We start from the raw sequence: 20,774 nt of genomic DNA, 5'->3' as shown, positions 1-20,774 counted from the left end.
TTTCTTAGATTGACTGATTAATTTTTCATCAACAAGAGAATGAGATAAACATATAATTACAGATACAGAAAAACATCCAAACTATACTGTTTGGATGAAGAAAACAAAACAAAAGGTTGCATAAAACCATGAATAAGGATACTTTAATAAAAATGGTAAATAACAGTATACACATGGGAAAAAAGCAGTTATTTTAATAGGGGAGAAAGTAGAGACTTTCTTTTTATAATTTCTGTTTTTCTAGAGATTACCAGATTCGCCCAAATGTTCTTAGGAAACACATGAAAAAAACCAAGAACATTCTCAGGAGAGCTTAAAAATATGAGGTAATTAACACTGAAGTAATCATGTACTGGTCCCAAGGTAGACTTTTTAAATATGAGCTTTATTTTAAATTTAAAGAAAGATTGGAAATAAGCACTCTTTACAAATGATACCAAACACTTAAAACATAATCTAGGAATGTTAAACATTAATTCTTAATTCAGAATAATGACATTCATAGAATTCACCCTGGTGTTGGTCAATATGGAGTCTCCTTAAATCCAATATTTCATATAAGCTTAACCACTAATACTTCCTAAAATTCAATGATTATGATCCAACTTTCTAAGGTTAGGTAATAAGTCTTCTATGCAATACCCTCATATAACTTTTTCAAATACAAACATTTATACCAGCAGGGAAATTATAAAAACATATATAAACTATGCTGAAAGGCTTGATTAGAAGGCCGTCTATATACAGAGAGATGCATCGCACCTCAGAAAGCACATGTGCACACAAAACCCTTAATCAGGCACAGATACCAGGACACTCTCTGAGTTACATTACACAGCAAACGGCATGTTTATAAATGTCATTCTATTACATATGAACTGAATAATAATATATCTTTTTAAGAAGCCCTTGACCCGGGGGAGTGGAGTATGTCTGTGCTAAGCATAGAAGTGCTAAGCATAGAAGCGCAGAGCTTTGCGCAGGATGTCGACGACCTGCCCGTCTCCGGCTGGCTCCCAGGCACCACTGGAAACTGTCCACACCCTCAGAAAGACAGGATGGTCTTGTTAATGATTTCCACGGACTCCTGAATCTCATCCTCCCCGATCACGAGCGGAGGTGCAAGCCTGATGATGTCGCCATGGGTTGGCTTGGCCAGAAGTCCATTATCTCGAAGTCGCAGACACACCTTCCAAGCATCATAATCTGAAGAAAAGACGTCAAACATAATATGCTGATCAAAGCCAGATGTTTAAACGTTCTCTTGCAGCATGTGTGGGCAAGGGCGGCCTGGCAAGACAGAATTCCCAGTGCCTACTCAAGAAAGGCAGCGCCGAGCTGCAAGCTTGCTTTGTTCTTACTCATCAAAATGAAGTTACTTTTCAGCAATGGTTCGAATGACACGATTTTTGTTAGTTTTTTGTAAGTGAAAAAGACCAAGTGAAAAAATTACATGCTAAGGCAGATGTCATTAATTACACGAGGAATCAGTACAAAAGAACTGGGGAATGATACAGATAAGTAACTGGCACAGAATAAGCCGTACCCAAAACCCAGTGAACCCTACACATTCCTAACCTGGATCTGCTTCCTGAGACTCTCTTCATTTCATTGTATGATTCTCAACCCCGGCTGCATCAGAATCATGAAAGGGCCGTCGCCAGTGCCTGGGCCCCACTCCAGACCCATCAAATCAGCGTCTCCGCACCAAGGCTAGACTTGGATTAATTTGTTAAAAAGCTCCCCAGGTGATTCTAAATACAGTCAAGGTTAAAAATCACTGCTTTAAAAGGAAGAGTTATGGCAAGAAAATCCAGCAAGGAACCCTTAAGGGCTACAAATGATGTGTTAAACACCAAACATTCAATGAAGTGGCAGCTGGGGTTATTTTTATTATCAACATCATCATCATCATCATCCCTCGTATTACTGCTGCTCCTACAGCCTCTGCCGATGTGCAAAGTATTCAGGTAAGGAAGGAAAAGACTGGCAAAGAGCAAGTGGACTGGCAAGTGCACTGCGCAGACTCACGAACAGAAAATAAACTGAAATCTCCAAGCACTGCATAACTAAACTGAGGCAGAGTAACAAATGACTTACAGGGATAAACAATAGGTGGATTAGTTAAATGTGCCTTAATGTATGAAAGAACTATAGTTTTAAACCCATTAATATAAATCAGGTAATACTCTGCCTGGAAGACTTGGTCAATAGGAGGCCAGCCCAGAGTTACAAACAGAGACCTCCAACGACCAGATAAAGTATCAAATGTGTTTTTAGCTCTTCCTATAAAAATAGTATCTGGTAAAACGTCGTCTCGTACCTTTGGTTTCTCTAATAACAACAGCATTTAATAATCCTTTTCCTCTTACAGTAGTTACAATGTCAGAAGGCAGCTTCATGAGTTCATTTCTCAAGATGGAACCCATTTTTTCTGCATTTCCAGCAAGGTTTTCTTCTTCCAAAACCTACGTTCAAAGAGAAATTACACAAACGTTAAGATTGCCTTTTTTTATGTTGTCCTTTGGAGAGGAATGTGAACTATGAGCAAAGGAAGAACATGATCAGATAAAGACCAGAGTAACTTAAATTTCATTTCTATTTTTCAAAGACTGTACCAGTTTGATTTCTAATCAAACATATACAAGCTCAGACAAAGAGCCTGGCTTTAGTCACAAGTCCATGGTCAATCTGATTCCGTGGCAAAAAGAGGATTAAAATTTGTTTAATGCAAATGATGTATTTTCTTATTAGCTGAATAAATGAATGGACTTAATATACTTTAATTTTTGAACTGCAATAGAGTTTCCTCTGTTCTTTTTCCCTAAAAAGTTCATCCTCAGAGATTACACACTAATTTAATGCCTTTCAGAGGCACTTAAGGAATAAGTCTAAAAGCATTCAAGTCCCCACTTTAACAACAACGACAGAAAAAGCCACGTGTGCCAAGCCCGACAGGCCAGGCCTGGCCAGAGTGAGAGCTCTGTGAGGACCAGCCAGGGCCTTTGGGCCCGAAGCCCCAGGTTGTCGCAAACTTGGGAAGCCCACGGAGGATTCCTGTCTCCTAGGCCAAGGTTAAATTACTTTTTGAGAATGTCTTGCCCCTAGAATCTTCCCTCTGTACTTTGAGTCCTGTAATACTTGGTGATCTTACTACATTTCTCATTTCACCAGTGGGTTCAAACTCAAGGCTCTTCAATGCCACCAAAAGGACTGGATACCCTACAGCTGCCAGCAGTTCTCACCTCCAGGGCTGCAATGGCCACTCGGCAGCCTAGGGGATTGCCACCATACGTTGAACCGTGCTCCCCTGGCTTAATGGTCAGCATTATTTCATCATCACACAACACTGCGGACACCTGAAAGACACAGAATTCAGTGCTGCCCGAGTTTTTTCTCAGATAAACTACTCTTTTTTATTCCTTTTTAAAAAAATTTTTATTTATTTATTTATTTTCAACTGAAGTCCAGTCAGTTACAATGTGTCAATCTCTGGTGCACAGCACAATCACATGAACTATTCTTATTCTTACCAGGAACACAAATATTTATGAAGCTGAAATTAACTGTGACAAAGTTCCAACCAACAAAAGCTACACATGTGCCACCTTAACTACCAGTGACAAACTGAGTTAATGCCCTGACACATTACAGCCACACCAGGCACACTTTGATGGCACAGAATAGCATTCTGTAACTAAAAGAAAGCTGTATCTGCAACGACATAATTAAGAATTCTTTCCACACTCAAAGTGCAATGCTCTGCCTAACTGCTTAGAAAACAATGTCCTGCACTGCACTTCAGGGCCCGCTGATCCGCACCAATTACTGGCTCTCAATAGCAAACCCAAAGAAAGAACTACAATTAAACATTAATGTTTTCCAACCTCTACATTAGTCCGTCGTGGTTTTGAACAATTAGTTTAAACAATGAGAAACACAATGCTATGTTCCCGAACAATGGGGGAAGAGCATAGGGGTCCACAGGAGTACTCTTGGGATAAAATGTTTGCATGCAAAACAAATGCCATGGAGCAAATCCCAAGGCACACTCAATTCTTCAGCTAAAATTAACTAAGTGGGTCACCCCACGGAACTCTGAAACATTTTTATTACACATATTCCAGGGGACCTATATACATAGCACAGTAAGTAAAACCAAACCATCAGAAAGACATTATCGTCACAATCAGCTAATATAAAAATATCTTAAGGATTCATGAGCAGGGAATAGAAAGAGAGGTTGAACATTCAACTTACAGGGTATAAACCACCAGAAAGTGCCTTTCCTAGAAGGACTAAATCAGGTCTGACATTTTCGTGATCAACAGCCAGCCATCTCCCAGTCCTGCCCAATCCTGTCTGTATTTCATCAGCAATAAACAGAACCTTTGGAAAATAACAAAACAGCATTAATTATTATTTTCATTTCCATAGGGAAGCAGTGATCTTTATTTCACTCTTCCCTGCACAAATCTGTCATTCTGACATTCCCCCAGATTTGTGAAAACATCTGAATCACCCACCCAACTTCAACAGCGTCCTATGAGAATCCTGTGGACACACTAATTACTGCCTGTGTCAGGCCACTGTCTCCCCAGAGGCCCATTCTGCACTGTCCTACACAGTGGAAAAGCATTTATGCAAAGTGACGGCTTTGTGGGGTTTGTTTTTTTTTTTAATATAATTGCTCTCTGGGAATAAATTAATCCCCTTGCTCATTCCATTAATATTTATTAATATTTATTTCTTATTAAATACTTTTTAGGTTGGTGGGGAAAGGAGAAGAGAGCTTAAATTCTGGAGCAAAGGGTCACGACAAAGAGTTTGAGAAGGATCAGAGCAGAGGCTGCTGGAGTGGAGGGGAGGCACCAGGGTCAGGGCCCAGTCGGTAAGCTGCTGATAGAGAGAGCGCCCTGGAAGGTTCTGAAGCTTTTAGATGGCGTCTCCCTCTAGTGGAGGGAGGATGTAATCTCCGTGTTTTATCCCATCAGTGGAACCCTTAACAGATGCCGGCAGGCGGGCAGGTGGGCGACCTGGTGCTGGGTGCAGAGCTCTCGCACGCCTATGAGGTAGCCTGGGTCCGGGACGACCACGCCTGCTTCACCCTGGATCGGTTCTACCATGAACGCAGCAACATTGGGATCCTGAAGAGCACGCTACGAAAACAGCATGGATATGTTTTCAGTAACTTCCCTTCCAACCTACCTAGAAAACTGAAATCACATAATGCATGTATTTCCCCACAGAGGATCAGTGTACAGTTTAGGTTTTTGCACTAACTTATATTCTAACTTCAAAGTATACCTTTTCTGACTGACATTTGATTACCAAAAGTTCCAAACACTTCAGCTTTAAGCTACCGCATCTTACATTTTCTAATACATACTTACATGCACTATAAATAAAAACTAATGAAAATGGCCTTTTAAAGAGCCATTCAATAGATACATCAAAAGCGTTCTCTTTTGATTTTACAAGTCTTCCACTGCCTAGTTTTTTGTTTGGTTTGTTTGTTTTCACTGCGTAATTTTAGAAAGCTAGCTGAAAACTGACTAATTTTGTCGACTAAAGTAATTAACAGGTAATACCCAAATTAATACTTATGCAGGAGACAAATCTAGAAGCTGGTTGTCAGGAACAGACCACAGAACCTGGTTTCCCCATGTTGGAAACTGACCATTACAGAGAACAAGTCTGAAGTCCTGGCCTAACTTAAATACAGCCGATTCTCAGTACAGCCACATCTCTGGTTTTTAATTCATACAGTCAACAAATTTAAGTCCTATTTACTACGGGCAAAAGGGCCATGGTGCTCACTGAGGTACCTCAAGGGCAGGCAGGTCATTATATGGAATGATTTCAAAACCGGGCATGAATGGTCCAAAACCATCGTAACTGGTTGGGTCTGTGGAACTGGAGATAGCAGACAATGTTCTACCCCAAAAGTTTCCAGCTAGAAAGAAGAAATAAACACTGATTATTTCAAACAAACCAGCAAATTTAATAACCACTGTCCCCTAAAAATACCTTAGGAAGCTTGATTTTTAAAAAAGCAAAGGTTTGCTTTAGAGAGCCTCCAGGGAGCCCATTCGTTTAAATAAAATCTGACATTGAACACCCTGGTTCATATGATCACTACCGTCCGGCCTCGCAATGACTATTTTAGGCACTTCTCCACCAAGCCTCCCGACTTGATATACAGCCCCTGAGGGCCAACATCTGACTTTTCTTTCAGTAATCCCAAACCCTAACGACTGAGGCATTCAATGCATGTTTTTCTAGACACGTTTACGACAGTGATATGAGAAAAAGACAACCCTTTGTAGAGAATTAGCAGTTTCCTTTTAGAAATCCAACACTATAGTCTAACTACAGTACAGAATGAGTTTTAAATTTCATTTGGATAAAACATCCTCAGGCAGTCCAAATACTTTCAATTTGCCTTCCTTGCTATTATAACCTGTTATGTGCTAAAGGGCAGGCATCTGCCTTTGCTCAGGAACAATTTTTACCCATTAATTTATTTCACTCATCATTTGAGGACCTACCATATATTAGACACTGTTCTAGGCGCTGGGGATAGATTGATGACTGGCAAGATAATTTCAATGTGGTTAAATTCAAGGAAGGAAAGAAAGTAGAATAAGAGAGGGCTGGAGGTTCGCCCTTTTTTTTTTTAGTATCTTCCCACCACCTCTGCCAGCAGCAACTCAACTAACCTAGTACCAAGTGATTCAAAGTTGGCTTCACAGCAGCTCTAAACATGACTCTTGCAAAGCTTCTCTTCAGCTGTGAGTAATCCCCGTTTGACTTATCAACAAGCAAAAGCATATTGATTCTGCCCAGGCTTGTTTAACAGAAAATGCACCAACCAGACCATGAGCCTCTCTCTCCGCTCTCCTCCATGTGGCCTCAGGAGTCTCCTTTCTGCCGCTTACCCTGCAGATTAAGGGACTTGCAGCTGGGGACAGTCTCCACCCACTGACTCACCAACTTCTTTCAATACCCAGCTGAAACACCTCTGCACCCTGTGCTAACATGAGAGAGACTGGACCCAGTCCGTAAGGACGAAAATCACCAGAAAGGCCATTTTGTTTGCAAGAGACAGTGATGTTGTCCTACAACTAAGGCACAAGATTCCAAAGTGGCAGGTCACAGAGCTGTGCACAGACTTTTTCTTCTTCAGAAACAGGAATCTGTCACTCCCTTAAATACCAACTATGGCTGGCTGTCAGTTGAACTCTGGATTCTATTATATTATGGTGTTTACAATTTACTTGCATGTGTTCACAAGGCAAAATATTTAATGATGTCAACAATCAGGTGAATGCATCTTGACCACATGCAGTGACAAATTTATCCATACTCTATGTTTTTAAAAGCGAAAATCAAAGTTTCTAAAAAGTCAGAACCTAGCCATTGAACATTATTATAAGATCCCAAAAGTTAGACTGTATCATCTGAATTAACTGTTGGTCTCTCCACTCAGTTTTCAAGTCACCCCTCTCCACCACTCCCGGAAATATATCCAGGGCAACTCTGGCCCTCCTCTTCCAACAGCTTCTAACAACATGATACAATAATACATTAAATATTAAGATTCAAGCTTCATATCGTACCTAGGACATGGCCCTACCCTAAAATAACTCAACCCCAACAACGTCACAAAAATGCTCTACCAGTAAGACCACCTAATTAACCAGAAAACTGCTATGAAAAAAACCAGATAAGCAGATGAGAAACAAATCAAACAGTGACTCATTTTAAGGCGGGAGGAGCACGGAGTTATTTAGGAAAAAAAAAAAAATCCCATATATGAAGAAATGCTTGGGAATAAACCCAAGAAAGGAAATCCCTCAACTCTATGAAACATTCAGCAAATAACATATATGAGGCAAACATATTAGAAATATTTCATCAGTAAATTAAAATGGTAAATGATATTCTGTGTTTAAATCACAGCAGTTAATGCTGGCTTTCACCTACCTGCAAAAACAATCTTCGCTTTGTATTTCGGGATACCCTTAACAGCATATCCCCATCTACGAGCAAGTTTGCAAGCAGTCTCTCCAGCCTCCACTCCTACAGAAGAGAATATTTTTCACTTTTAAAAAATGTTTACATATCAGAAAATAGTATTTTCTTGGCTACATAACCAAAAAAAGAAAAAGGAAGCATCTTACCTGTATTCATAGGAAGGACTTTGTGGTAGTTGAAGAGTTTAGTGACATGCTCTTCATATTCGCCAAGCACATCGTTGTAGAAAGCCCTAGACGTTAAGGTCAGTTTGTCTGCCTGACTTTTCAGAGCGTTCACAATCTTTGGATGGCAGTGCCCTTGGTTGACAGCACTGTAAGCACTCAGGAAGTCAAAATATTTTCTGCCTTCTACATCCCATACATAAATACCTGAAATATATAAGGAAAATAATTTTAGAAAAATCACTAAATTACACAAAGTTCAAAGATTAATAAGATGGCTAGCAAGCCCTCTGAATACCTACATATGAACCCCTATTCAATGCAGAATTGTGGTTAAGGCCTATTTTAGCACAAGCATGATAAACTCTGGTTTATAAGGAATCCTACTTTACCTGTCCAGCTTCAAATTACACGTTTAGCAAAAATAGCAAAACATGAAAAGACTTTATAAATTCTAGAGTGAAACGTTTATTCCTGGAAAAACCAGTTTGGAATTTAAAGTTGGAATTTAAAGTAAGTTATGCATAACATAAAAGTCACAACTGATTGATTGTAAAAACCAACAGAATGGGAAAAAAATATTTCCAAATCATATATCTATCCAATAAGGATCTAACATCCAGAATTCTTAAAACTCAACAACAAAAAGACACACAACCCAATTAAAAAATGGCAAAGAATCTGAATGGACATGTCTCCAAAAATATACAAATGACCAACAGGCACATGAAAAGATGCTCAGTATCATCAGTCATTAGAGAAAAGCACATCAAAACCACAAGAATAGCATTTTACACCCACTAGGATAGTTATCATTTTTTTAAAAAGGAAAACAAGTATTGGCAAGGATGTGGAGAAACTGGAACTCTCACATACCACTAGTGAGAATGCAAAATCGTGCAGCAGCTGTTGAAAACAGTTTGGCAGTTCCTCAACAAGTTAAACAGAAAATTACCATATGACCCAGCAATCCTACTCCTAGGAAGAGGTGGAAGACAAAAGAAGTGGAAGACAACTGTTCAAACAAAAATCTGTACGCCGATGCTCACAGCAGCACTACACAAAATAGCCTAAAGGTGCAAACCACCCAAATGTCCATCAACTGATGAATGGACGGACATACGGTGTGTTCATAAAATGGAATGTAATTCAACCCTAGACAGCAGCAATGAAGTACTAACACGTGCTACAGCACGGATGGACCCTGAAAACACTGTTATGTGAAAGAAGCCAGACACAACAGGTCATGTATCATCTGATGCCACTTATAAGAAATGTCCAGATAGGCAAATAAATTCCCAGAAACAGAAAGCAGATTAGTAGTGCCAGGTTCTAGAAGGAAGAGAATGGGGAGGGACTGTTTCATAAGCATGGGGTTTCCTTTTGGGGTAACTTTTAAAAGTTCCAGAACTAGCTAGAGGTGACAGTTGTACAATGCTGTAAACGTTACTTAATGCCACTCAACTGCGTGATTAAAGTGGTAAATATTATGTATATTTTACAACTTTTTTTTTAGTTGACCATAGATATTAAAATATATTGGGGGCTTAACATCTAACTTTTACCATGTACTTAACACACTGTGTTAGGTGCTTTTGTAGCTTATCCCATCAAAAACCCCCATGAGAGTGCCACCACCCCTACAGCAGAGATAAGTAGTAACCAGCCCAAGCTGGCACACTTGGAACCACGACCTGCACCCAGGCAGTCAGATTCTAGAGTGCACACTCTGCTACTATCAGAATATTTTTGCAAACCAAACTGCTTCCAAATTTGTAATATACAAATCTCGACTTTCATTTGTTCAAAAGGGGATATATCTGTATTACAGTACTGGTTCCAAATAAAATACAGGCAAATGATACAAAATGTTGAATACTCTTATGCATCATCTTCTGGCCCAAAGCTAAGTAATAAACTTTGGTTTTATTCAGTTATCGCTATTATTTCAAAATGTGGATTAAATCACCACTTGGCAACAATCAGTCATCATTTATTCAGGCAAGAATCATTAACAGATGCTAAAAGGGGGAGTAAAAGTTTGATGAGTAACAGGATATTTGCAGCCTCAAACCATGTCTCTGTAAGATATTTAAAAGGGAAAAACAGCCACATTGCAGTGGAGAAACCTGGCAGACACCACCTTACCAGCCAACCTCAAACTGAGGTTCAGTCTAAAAATTATTGGCCTGTACTCTTCAAAAATTTCAAGGCCAAGACAAAGACTGACGAGTTGGTCTGGGTTAAAGTAGACTAAACAGACCTGAAAACTGACTACAACCCATCATCTGAGATTTTCTCTTGCTCCACAGGACACAAACAAAACTGGATCAGGCCTATAGGTTAGATAATGGTGCTGTGCCAATTTCCTGACTTTGATCATTACAATTTGTTATGTAAAAGAAAGTTCTTGTGTTTCAGGGAAGACACACCAAGTAGGGGTATAGAGGTATATAGGGGCAAAGAGGCATCATGTCTGCAACTTCCTCTCAAACGGTTCGAGAAAAAAATGTGTGTGTGTTTGCAGAGAAAAGATTAAGCAAATGTGGTAAAACGTTAGCACTTGAGAAATCGCAGTAAAAGAAAAATGTTTGTACTGTTGGAACTTTTAAGTCTAAAATTACACAAAGTAAAAGTGAAAGAAAAAAATAATAGCAATACAATAGAACTTTATTTGCACATCTTGCATCCCTTGCTGGCAAGGCCATCATGACAAAGACTGAAAAAGTTCACCTTTGTGTTTCCCACAGCACCTAACACAGCAAGCACTAGACACTCAATCAATGTTGAATTCATCACATTGGCAACATGGAAATTAAATGCATCTGGGAAAATGTATAGTGAGAAAATATAAAAGCAATTTCTACAAAAGCTTAAAGCAAATGAGGGGAGGAGCGTTTAGAATGTACCTTTCCCTCTCTCCAGGGCTACCGGTAAAGGATGGTAGTTGTGGGCACCATATTTAGATTCCCGTTCAAAAATGGAATCAGAAGATGGAGGGCCTTGGACCGTTTTTTTGGTTGCAACAGATGTAGCAGAAGCCACTGAAGAATGAACTCCACGACGAAGGACAGCAATGGTCTGCAAATGTGCTAGTTTGGAAAACATGATGGCCTTCAAGGAAGAATACCACTAACCTGTGAAAAGAAAAGGCAGTGAGGGTAAGGATCTTCCCGGAGTAGGTGTAGGTCAACTTACTATGTGCTGAGCATTTACCACAGTCTGACAAAAAAATCAGAAAAATAAGAGAACTAAAGACCTTTTGGGAAGCTTGAAGGCCAACAGGGGGAACAAGTATGTAAACAGTCACAGGGAACCTGACAAGTGCTAGAGCGGGGTGTGAGCAAAGTGCTACATGCTAGGAGCCCGAGGGCATCTGCAAGGACAGCAAAGAAAGGCAGAGCACCTTCTGTGCCACTTGACAGTTTATAGTAAAGACACACACACACTCTCACTCTGGGGCAGTCAGGCAAGGCTGACCCGCAGAGGGACTGAAGAGGCGGTACCTAATCTTGGAGACTGAGCAACCATTCTAAAGGTATTTATGCGGGGGTGTGAGACTCAGATGGATTACAGACTAGAGCCCAGAGGCAGAGACCAAATCAGAAAAGCAGGCTGCCTACCCCAGTCATAGTAGCCACGGGGGAGGGGACAGAGGGACTGAGAACTACTCTGCATATGGACTTGGTCCTTACACCTGAAGAGTAAGGAAATCAAGGAAGAATTTGGTTCCTACAAAGATACCAGGGACCATCCTAAGGCAAAAGGACTAGGTGTGGCGAGGGAAGAGTGATTTACTGGGGGATGGGAGGAGCTTGGTTAAGTGTAACACCAAAGACAGAAACTACAGAAGGTAAAATCTGCTATTTAGCCACAAATATCTAAAACTTTCACAGGTCAAAACTACCATAAACAAATGTGAAAGGTAAAAAGACAGGGAAAAAAAGGTTTTGTAATTTATAATAAATAGGCTTTGAAGACCTTTTACAATAAGTGGAACAGACCAAAACCAAAATAAAACAATATATATGAGATGAAAAGCTGCACCTCCCAAAAGAAACAGCCTACTCTGTTAGCATGATTGTTTCTATAACATTAATCCCCAAAAAAGTGCCACAAAGGAGGGAAAAAGGCAATTAGAATTTAGAGAACATCAAACTACAATAAGGTAAGAAGCTTAGTAATAAAACCTAAACATCACTGAGCAAATCTATTTATATATTTCAGGGTCATGGCTTTTCTCACCCACTACCAGCAGTCCTAAAACCAGCCCCACCACCGTGCTTTGTATCCAACTGTACCATTAATAGTCACCATAAGCCATGAAGTGCAGACTGAGCTATGGAAAAATCCAAGAATAAATAAGGAAATTGGGGAAAATACATAGGAATCACATCGGGGGCGAGGGGGTGTTTTTGTTTTGAAGATGAATTCAAGATTAGTGGAAAGTTGCCAAACACTTAATATGTCTATACTTAATTTTTTAGAATTAGTTAACTAGCTAACTCATGTTTCAACAGAACTCTGTCGATGACAAGTCATGCCACGCATGATCTCCTGGCCCTCAATCTGAGCTGCCAAATAGCCGAACCTAATACTTGGAGCTTGGCTTGCTTCCCCTTCAACTTGGCACTACCCAGTAAATCCAACGGAATGTGCCAACTGCTAAACAAATCCAGCACTCTGGTTTGCCAAGACTTACCAACTATCTTTTTTCTTCCCACAGTTCAGATAGAACAGACCCAGGGACAGTCTTCAGAGGGTCCACTAACTCCTGAAAGAAAAAGCAGAATTATATGCATAAGTGCAATTTTTCTAGGGAGAAAGTCCCTAATTTCCACTAGATTTTATTTCAAAGAAGTATGTAGTAATAACAAAAAAACTTACGTAAGAATCATTAAGGCTGGAGATAGCCACTAGCAAAAGTGCAAAAATTCCATTATACTAGACACAACTTCCCCAAAACACTACTGCTAAGTCAAAAACATCAATTTTAACCTTATTTCTTGAAGAATTAATACCATTTGACCAACTACAAAATCAAAACAAATTAATTTTTGCCTCGGTCAAATTAGCAGTAAAACAGTGCTACTCAGATATTCTTTGAACACTTTCAGAAAAGAACTGTAACCACAATGAAAGCCTTAGATATGTTTGTGCTCTTAGACCATGAATTTCACTCTCAAGATTCTGTCCTAAAGAAATACTCAGGAATGTGAAGAAATAGTCATAAATATAAGGTGTTCAGTAATATGAGAATGGTTCAACATAGTCACATACACAATATACTGTCATTTAAAATAATTATAGATTTTAATGACACGGGGAGATGTTTTAGGATATGTTTAGGTGAAGAAAATAAAATCCTATATATACAGAAAGGTCAACTTTCCAAAAAAATACTATACACAAGAAAGCTCACTGTGGTTATCTTTCTACTGTTCTATACTTTCCATGTTTTCTAATGATCGAGAATTACAATTATAATCAGAAAAAGTTATTAAAAATGAAACTGTCTGCCTAAGTTGTCACATTAGACAAAGAGAAAGCTTAGACAACAAAGAAAACCAAACTAAGACAAAAAGAGGATTTTGAGAAGCTCTGAAAACACGGATTGTGGTTAAAAGAAAAGCAGAAGTCACTACTTCTGGACGCACAGCAATTAGGTCTTAAAAGTCATCTCTAAGGGATGGGGCAAATTCTAAAATGAAAACGATTCTCTATGATGATTTTTCTATCAGAGTCTACAGCTCTGTGACTTCTCTAGAAGCTGGCAGAGAGGCTCTGAAAAAATGAGGTATTAAAAAAAATACTATAAACTCTCTAAGTAGCATCTTTTAAGTTAATCAACAAGTTGATTAAATACTGTGAATGAAAGTAATCTTTGAAACTACCTAAATTCAACACTCTCCTTTCATACAAGACATTTGCTCAGCTCCTTTGCAACAGAAATGAGACAAAATATCCATTTACATGCAGAGTTCAGGCAGTTTTATTAAAAATAATTACAACTTACTGACAAAACAGGAACATCCAAAACATTACTAATACTCATCTTGAAGGTTTTTAAAGATGAACTCTGAATATTTAAATTCAACTGGGGAAAGTCCTGTGGTTTGATGCATCAAATGTACTAGAATCCTGTAAGCACATTTCTATTAAAGAACCTTCTGTGTTCAAGTTACTGTGCTTGGCACTATATAAGAAATATTAGAACAGAAATGAGATAGGCTTAAAAATAGCCAACATCATCAATTTCCTCTTCCAAAAAGGCTTGGGAAACCCGGAGAGTAAGTCCTCAGAGTTTGGAGACCAGGATTTCAATTTTAGCTCGGGCTCTTAAAGAGTATCTTTGTTTGGACAGTTTTGTCAATTTCTTTCAGCTTCAATGTCCCCTTTTGTAAAATGAGGTTGAAGCCATCCAAGGCCATGGCTGAGGACTAAATGAGATAATGTTATGTTAGCACCAAACTTAGCACAAAATGGCCACTCAAATCGTTCTCTCTTCCCTTAAATTCATAAGGGAATTAGCCAATTTCTGCAACATAAAAATCAACAGTGCTAGAGTTTCTTTTTTTTCTCTAAAAAATTTTTTTCTATAGATAAAAAATCAGAAACACAAGAAAATTACTTGGAACTGCATAGTAATCATTAACTTTTCATTTTCTACAAATATTATACATGTTAGTTTTATTTCACCCCTTCCCTATAGAATTTTACCACTAAGACCTTCTGAAGATTCCCAGGAAACCTGCAGATTTTTGTCACAAGTCCTAATATTTCAGGACACTTCTTTTCATGCCTACTAGAATCCTTCTAGACTCCTTAAAAGGACAGTAACCATGTCTTAAAGTTCACTTTGCATCTCCAGAACCTAGCCCAAGTTTGGGCATTCCTTGTCTGCCAAGAGAACGAGGTCACTCCTAAACAGACTTAGGACTTCTGAGAGAGTCAAGGGAGCAACAGACAGCAAGGCCGGCCCCAGATATGATTAAATCACCCACCACCCCCATGGAGCTGCATCTAAGAGGAGGCTAGCATGACGTCACCAAGAATAATCTTTCCATCAAGAGTTCACTTCATTAGATTAGTTCACTCCAGGCTGTGCATTTAACACAGGCACACGCTCAGGTCTTGGAGAAAAGGACAATTACTGACAGTAAAAACTTTAACACTGAATGTTTTCAGGAATCCACATAATTAACAAAGTCCTTCTTCAAACTACTATTATTTCCTCCTGATCCATCCTATCTCCACTAGAACACACTTAAAACAGAATTCCATACAAGGCTGTATGGCGAAGAGTTAATTTAGCATACCCTATGAAATACTGTTTTTCTAAATCACTTTAAAAGAAAAAAACTGTAAATTCATCAAAAAGCCACTTAAAATATTCCACTTGAGGAATAAATTTGGTTTTACTACATCTGTCAAATATTTACTTCTCTTGAGGTAACCATTCACAAATACAGTCCTTTTTGAAAAGTTCTGCCAACAAAAGCTTTTTGGGTTTTTTTTTTACGTAATCTGGCTAAAATTCAACTCAAGTGCGTCACTGGCAAACACCGTAAGCGTTACTACTGAAAAGGGACTGGCTCTATTAGCTCACACCCTCCACACACCTCCAAAATCCATTCATCACTACTTTTAAATGTATGAGATTTCACCCATCCCCAAGAATTCAGTAAAGGGCATAAAATATGCACTCAAATCACTGTAATAAAGGCAGAGTATGGGTGGAAATACAAATAAGACAGCCTCTTTGAGGAAAAACGTGCCTTTCCAAGAATTTTTACCATTATTCTTTTTGGGGAACAAATCCAAAACTAATCTTGAACACCATGAAAAATCTGTAAATCCAAAACAATAAGCTTTATTATTTAAGTCCTGTTTTTTTTAAAAGATTCTACTTTCCTACTTAGATCTTTTTTATACTCAGGAACCAGATTCTCTGAAAACAGAACCAGGATATTCCAATGAAAGAAGTCTATTGTTTCTTCCAAATGGGTAAGACGAAGAATTTGGATTACATACCTAAAGAACAGCTCCAGGCTCAGGTCGAGAGAAATAGTTTATCTTCAGAAACTCTTACAAACCTGAAAAAGAGATTCAGAATTGAGAAAATGGAGTTTAGTAATTTCTTAAAGCCACTTCGTTCCAAAGTCACTCCTTTTCCCCCTTAATTTATCACCTTAACTTGTCAAAGAAGTAAAACTGAACACTAAGAAGGTGAGAGATACAGTGACAAAGGGAAGAGACTGTAGGTCACTGAGGACAAGTGTACCACCGAACTGAACCAGAATTTATTAACGCTCAGCACTGCTGCCAAAGAAGCTCAAGGGATGAAGTCTTCGCGCTGAAGCCCTGTTGACCCCATCCCCTGACACCACGTAACTAACCTGCACGTTACTGTAACGTAAGGCTCTACGTCCCTAATTTTTTATTTGGACAAACGCTGGAAGGTTCAAGGAGATAGGTTGGGGGAGGGGAGAGATGGGCAGGTTGGCGGCAGGTCCTGGGAGCTGACTGGGAGGACTCGGACCCCTTCTCAATAGTCTCCATCGGGTCCCTGGCCCCATAACAAAAGCCACCGTTTACTGAGCAGTCCAGCCAGTATCCAGGATGCGCCCTCCTGGCCGACATCAGGAACCCGGGGTGCCTGCGGGGCCCGGAGCCCCCACCCCACGCGCCGGAGCCCTAAACACCTCCTCCCCGGAAATGCGGAGGCGCTCGAGAGGCTCGGTTCCGAGGCGCAGAGACCCCGCGGCTCCTGGGGCCGCGGCGCGGGCTCGGGGGCTGCAGGCCGGGAGGGCAGAGCGCCGGCTCCCCTGGGCCGCGCGCCAAAAGACCGGCCCGGCTCCGCCCGCTCTGGCAGGCGGAGGTGCCACATCCACAGCCTCTCTCTCCTGCCTCCCCCGTTCCCGACCAGGATGCGCCGCGCCCCTGCCCGCCGGGACTCTGCGCGGACGCGCGGCTCTGCGGCCCCGCGGTGCCCACCGCCCGCCGCGTAAACCGGCTTCGGAGGCGGAGCCTGCAAGCCGGTCGGGGCCCAGCGTTCCCTCAGCCCTCTCCCCCTCGATCCCCGGACCGGAGCCGCCCGCGCCCGCCCGCCTCGCCCGCCGCAGTCCGCGGCGCCCAGGAGTCTCCCGAGCCCCAGCACCACGGCACGGACGCGGATACCTAGGGGCGCCTCCGAAGCCAGCCGCGGACACGCGAAGTCAACTGAGCAGCAGAGACGACGGCAGCGCGTCACTGAGCTTAAGACGCTGCCTGTGCCCCGCCCAGGGACGCCCTCGCCGCCCATTGGCTGGCAGTGGAAGGCTAGGCCCCAGTCGCCGTGAGCCCGCCCTCCGCCCTGCAGCCGCGAGTCGCCGGCTCTGCTCGGGACCGCTGGTTCGAGCCCCGCTCTCGCGTCCGGGACCCGGCTGCTCTGGACTGCCGTCAGGTCCCTGCGCTCGGGCGCTCGCCCGGCCAGCGCCCTTTCCTCTGTCGCTCACTGCTTGTCCTTTGCTAGCAGGAAAGCAGGGTCCGAAGGGTTGAAACGTCGATTGGGCCCCCGCCTCGCGGGGCTGGACGGCAGGCTGGACCTCCAGCCCTACGTCCCCCGGCCTCGCTCGCAGGCCCTCGCCTCGCAGAGCCTTCCGAGCGGCGCCGGCCCAGACAAGGGGCGGCGCCCATGCCGCGGCCCTGGTGTGCGGCGGCGTTGTTGCGCCTCTGAACCCACCCCCAGAAGCATCACTGCCGCAGGAATCAGTGCCCACCTTCTCGTGGCTGCTGGTGGACACTGAAATGGCGCCAACACAATCTGTAAGTCTGTCCGCGCCACCCTCCACAACTCGTTAGAAAACGCAGAACTCAGAAAGTATAGGCCAGGAGAATCTCATGCTAGACTCAAGAGGGCCTAGGACAACGTTTAGTCTACACCATTTGGGGGAGACAGAGCTGGCAGGGAGGGAGCGACGTACCTGGGGTTATCCCACAGGTGAGGGAGCCCTGTGAGCCTCCCCCTTCTCTGAGGGCAGTCGCAGACAGCTGAGGGGACAGAAGACTGCAAGTCAGCACCATGTTCCGTTAGAGCACCCCGATCCGTCAGGGTCCCACCCGTAAAGTGATGGCACACTCTAAAATCAAAATTGAGGTGTATTTGTTCACACTTATTATTGAGTGTGAACATGTAAACCACGAGGGGTAGAAAGTAACCTGGGGCTAGTGCACCAGGGAGGGCCTTCGTCAACTATAAGCCTAAAGGGAGCTGTTTCCGGAGCCCAAAGACAAAAAGAAAGGTGAGGCCACCTGCCTGGGCGGTAGTCATCAGTGACCTCCAAGGAAGGGAGCTGGGGTGATGAGCATCCTGACCTCTCAGCTCCAGCCAGGTTTCTCCATGGACTGAACCCTTTAGAAAGCCAGAGACCTAGGGAGCCCTACGAGGGCAGTCCCTGCAGGTCAGCCTCCTGGGCAGGGTGGGGCAGGGTGGGGAGGATGGGGTAGGAGGACAGATGGAACTCAGTCAACACACGTAACCAACTAAGACAACCCTTAGCTGAGTAGAAAGTCAAAGCTATACAGTAAAGGCTGGAAAATGGTGTGGGCACAGAGCAAGCTGTAAACAGCACAGTGCATGTCTGCAGATGTCCAGAGCAAGACACCAAAAGGGATTCAGTCCTCCTTGGCTCCCACTGCCTTAGATCAAGGTCACGAACTCTGAGTGTTATGGCCATGCCCTCTACAAAGCTCACTGAGTGCTGGACTTTGCCTTTTATTTTTTTCATGTCCCTCTGTAACCCTGAATAACACAGTGTGGTTAATTTCTTGGAAGTTAGATTGTTCTTCCCACAGGATCAGAGAGGAATTGTTTCTCCATGGTCCAGCTTTACAAACCTGGGCGGGTGTGGCAAGCCAAACCCAACTCTTAGAATACTTACAGAGCCCAGAAACCCCTAGTTCTGCCTCGGCAAGTAGGAGCAGGTACTTCTGAGTTCATGAAAGGAACATGACACTCCAGATCTGAGTGTAACATCAGAAAGTGTTGCAACGCCTTACAGATAAGCTGCTTTTTAATGAAAAAGTGTTCACATGCCAAAACCTGCTGAGAATGTCTGAGTTTTATCTCTTCTCTCTTATCAGAAAAATGCAACAGGTACAGAGCATGAAATATTTTATGGCTTTTCTAGCTAGTTGAAAAATAACTAAGCAGTTGTTTTTCAGTTTAATGTGGCCTTGGAGACCTAGACTTGAAAGCAGCTTGTTTTCCTTTTTTTTTAATTTGATAATTTTTTTTTAATTGAAGTATAGTTAGTTTACAGTGTTGTATCAGTTTCTGGTGTACAGTATAATGTTTTAGTCATATATATATATATATACATTTAGTCCTTTTCATATTCTTTTTCATTATGGGTTACTACAAAATATTGAATATAGTTCCCTATGCTATCCAGTAGAATTTTGCTTGTTCATCTATTTTTTATGTAATAATTAGTATCAAAAGCAGCTTGTTTTCAACCAAGAAACAGAGCTGCTCTGTTTGTATGCATTTTATTTGTACAGTGTGGAAACACGTGAGGACAGAGCATACATTATAAAGACGTTTAAGCCTCTAAAACTAGTCATAGATTCAAGTAATTAACTATATGGGAACTATGAAACTGGAAGATAAAAAGACTGACCCCGTCACAGTTATCCAGCACCTAAATTAATTTCACTAGTTCATCCAACAAATGTCCCTTGAGTGCCTACGTGCCTGACCTACAAGGGGTTTCACATCAGGCAAGAGCATGTGGGAGGAAGAAGTTCAGAAAATGTCCCTTCAACAAGCGTGAACTGAACTCTTGCAACTTTGACCAGCTGAAAAAGCCACAGCGTCACAAAAAAGGAAAGAATTACTCATTTTCTTATATAGGCAACTCTCAGTGACCAGAAAAATAGTTCCTGGATTATGCCAGCCTCTTGCTTTCCATTACTTCCTTTATGGGCCAGTTTGTTATTACTCATTATTAGTATAGCCTTCATATACATAGATTTGAAATGATTAAAAAGGGAAATCCAAGCCGACAGCCAAGGAGAAAAGTCTCATGAGGAGTCTCAGAAAATGTTCAGTGATTCTTTTATCCAGCAGGAGGAAAATTTTCCCCCAGGTTATATTCACCCTGAAAGATGTCTTTCAACAGAAGACTCAGCAGACATACATAACTGATGCCTCCTTCTGCTACTGCACTGAGCCAGGGCAGGCGTTTATATCTGGGGGAGAATCAACCTCCTTACTTCCTAAGTGGCAGGAATCTAGCGGGAGCAAGTCAGGCAAAACAGTGAGGAGATTTAGAGAAGGAGATAGCTGATAAATGTTCTAAACTTAAATCTGAACTGGGGACCAGAAGTCGAGATTCAGAAATTGTGCAGTTAAAATATCAGTTCTGATTTGAGGCTATGCCTCCTCAGGGTCCTTGTTTTCTCTCCTCCGTAGCTGAACTCCACCTAAGAACTCCAGTCCTTCCCCATGTGGTACCCTCCCTGACTCCGCAGGTCAAAAGGGTCCTCCCCTCCCTCAGCATTGCCTGTCCACTTGTCATAGCACTG

At 41.8% G+C, this 20,774-nt stretch overlaps 1 protein-coding gene across 1 annotated transcript; it reads right to left on the bottom strand.

The window, feature by feature from the left end:
• Positions 1-366: 366 nt before the first annotated feature.
• OAT (ornithine aminotransferase) lies at positions 367-17,479 on the bottom strand. The gene is made up of 12 exons (XM_074373427.1): positions 17,385-17,479; positions 16,239-16,300; positions 12,907-12,978; positions 11,114-11,341; positions 8,187-8,411; positions 7,990-8,085; positions 5,829-5,956; positions 5,037-5,159; positions 4,261-4,389; positions 3,246-3,359; positions 2,324-2,468; positions 367-1,206 (listed from the first exon to the last, which is right to left on the bottom strand). The coding sequence occupies exons 4-12, from the start codon at positions 11,310-11,312 to the stop codon at positions 1,046-1,048; spliced, it is 1,320 nt and encodes a 439-aa protein (XP_074229528.1). The 5' UTR covers positions 11,313-11,341; positions 12,907-12,978; positions 16,239-16,300; positions 17,385-17,479; the 3' UTR covers positions 367-1,045.
• Positions 17,480-20,774: the final 3,295 nt, after the last annotated feature.

This window comes from Camelus bactrianus, chromosome 11 (assembly GCF_048773025.1).
Source record: "Camelus bactrianus isolate YW-2024 breed Bactrian camel chromosome 11, ASM4877302v1, whole genome shotgun sequence".
Classification (NCBI taxonomy): Eukaryota; Metazoa; Chordata; class Mammalia; order Artiodactyla; family Camelidae; genus Camelus; species Camelus bactrianus.
The sequence above is the reverse complement of the archived record's forward strand: the minus strand, read 5'-3'. Positions and strand labels throughout refer to the sequence as shown.

Coding starts and splice junctions, on each gene's coding strand:
- OAT (XM_074373427.1), bottom strand. CDS start 11,312: ATGTTTTCCAAACTAGCACATTTGCAGACCATTGCTGTCCTTCGTCGT. Junction 3,360..4,260: donor TTTCTGGTGGTTTATACCCT/GTAAGTTGAATG, acceptor TGTGTCTTTCAG/GTGTCCGCAGTGTTGTGTGA. Junction 2,469..3,245: donor TGGCCATTGCAGCCCTGGAG/GTGAGAACTGCT, acceptor CTTTGAACGTAG/GTTTTGGAAGAAGAAAACCT.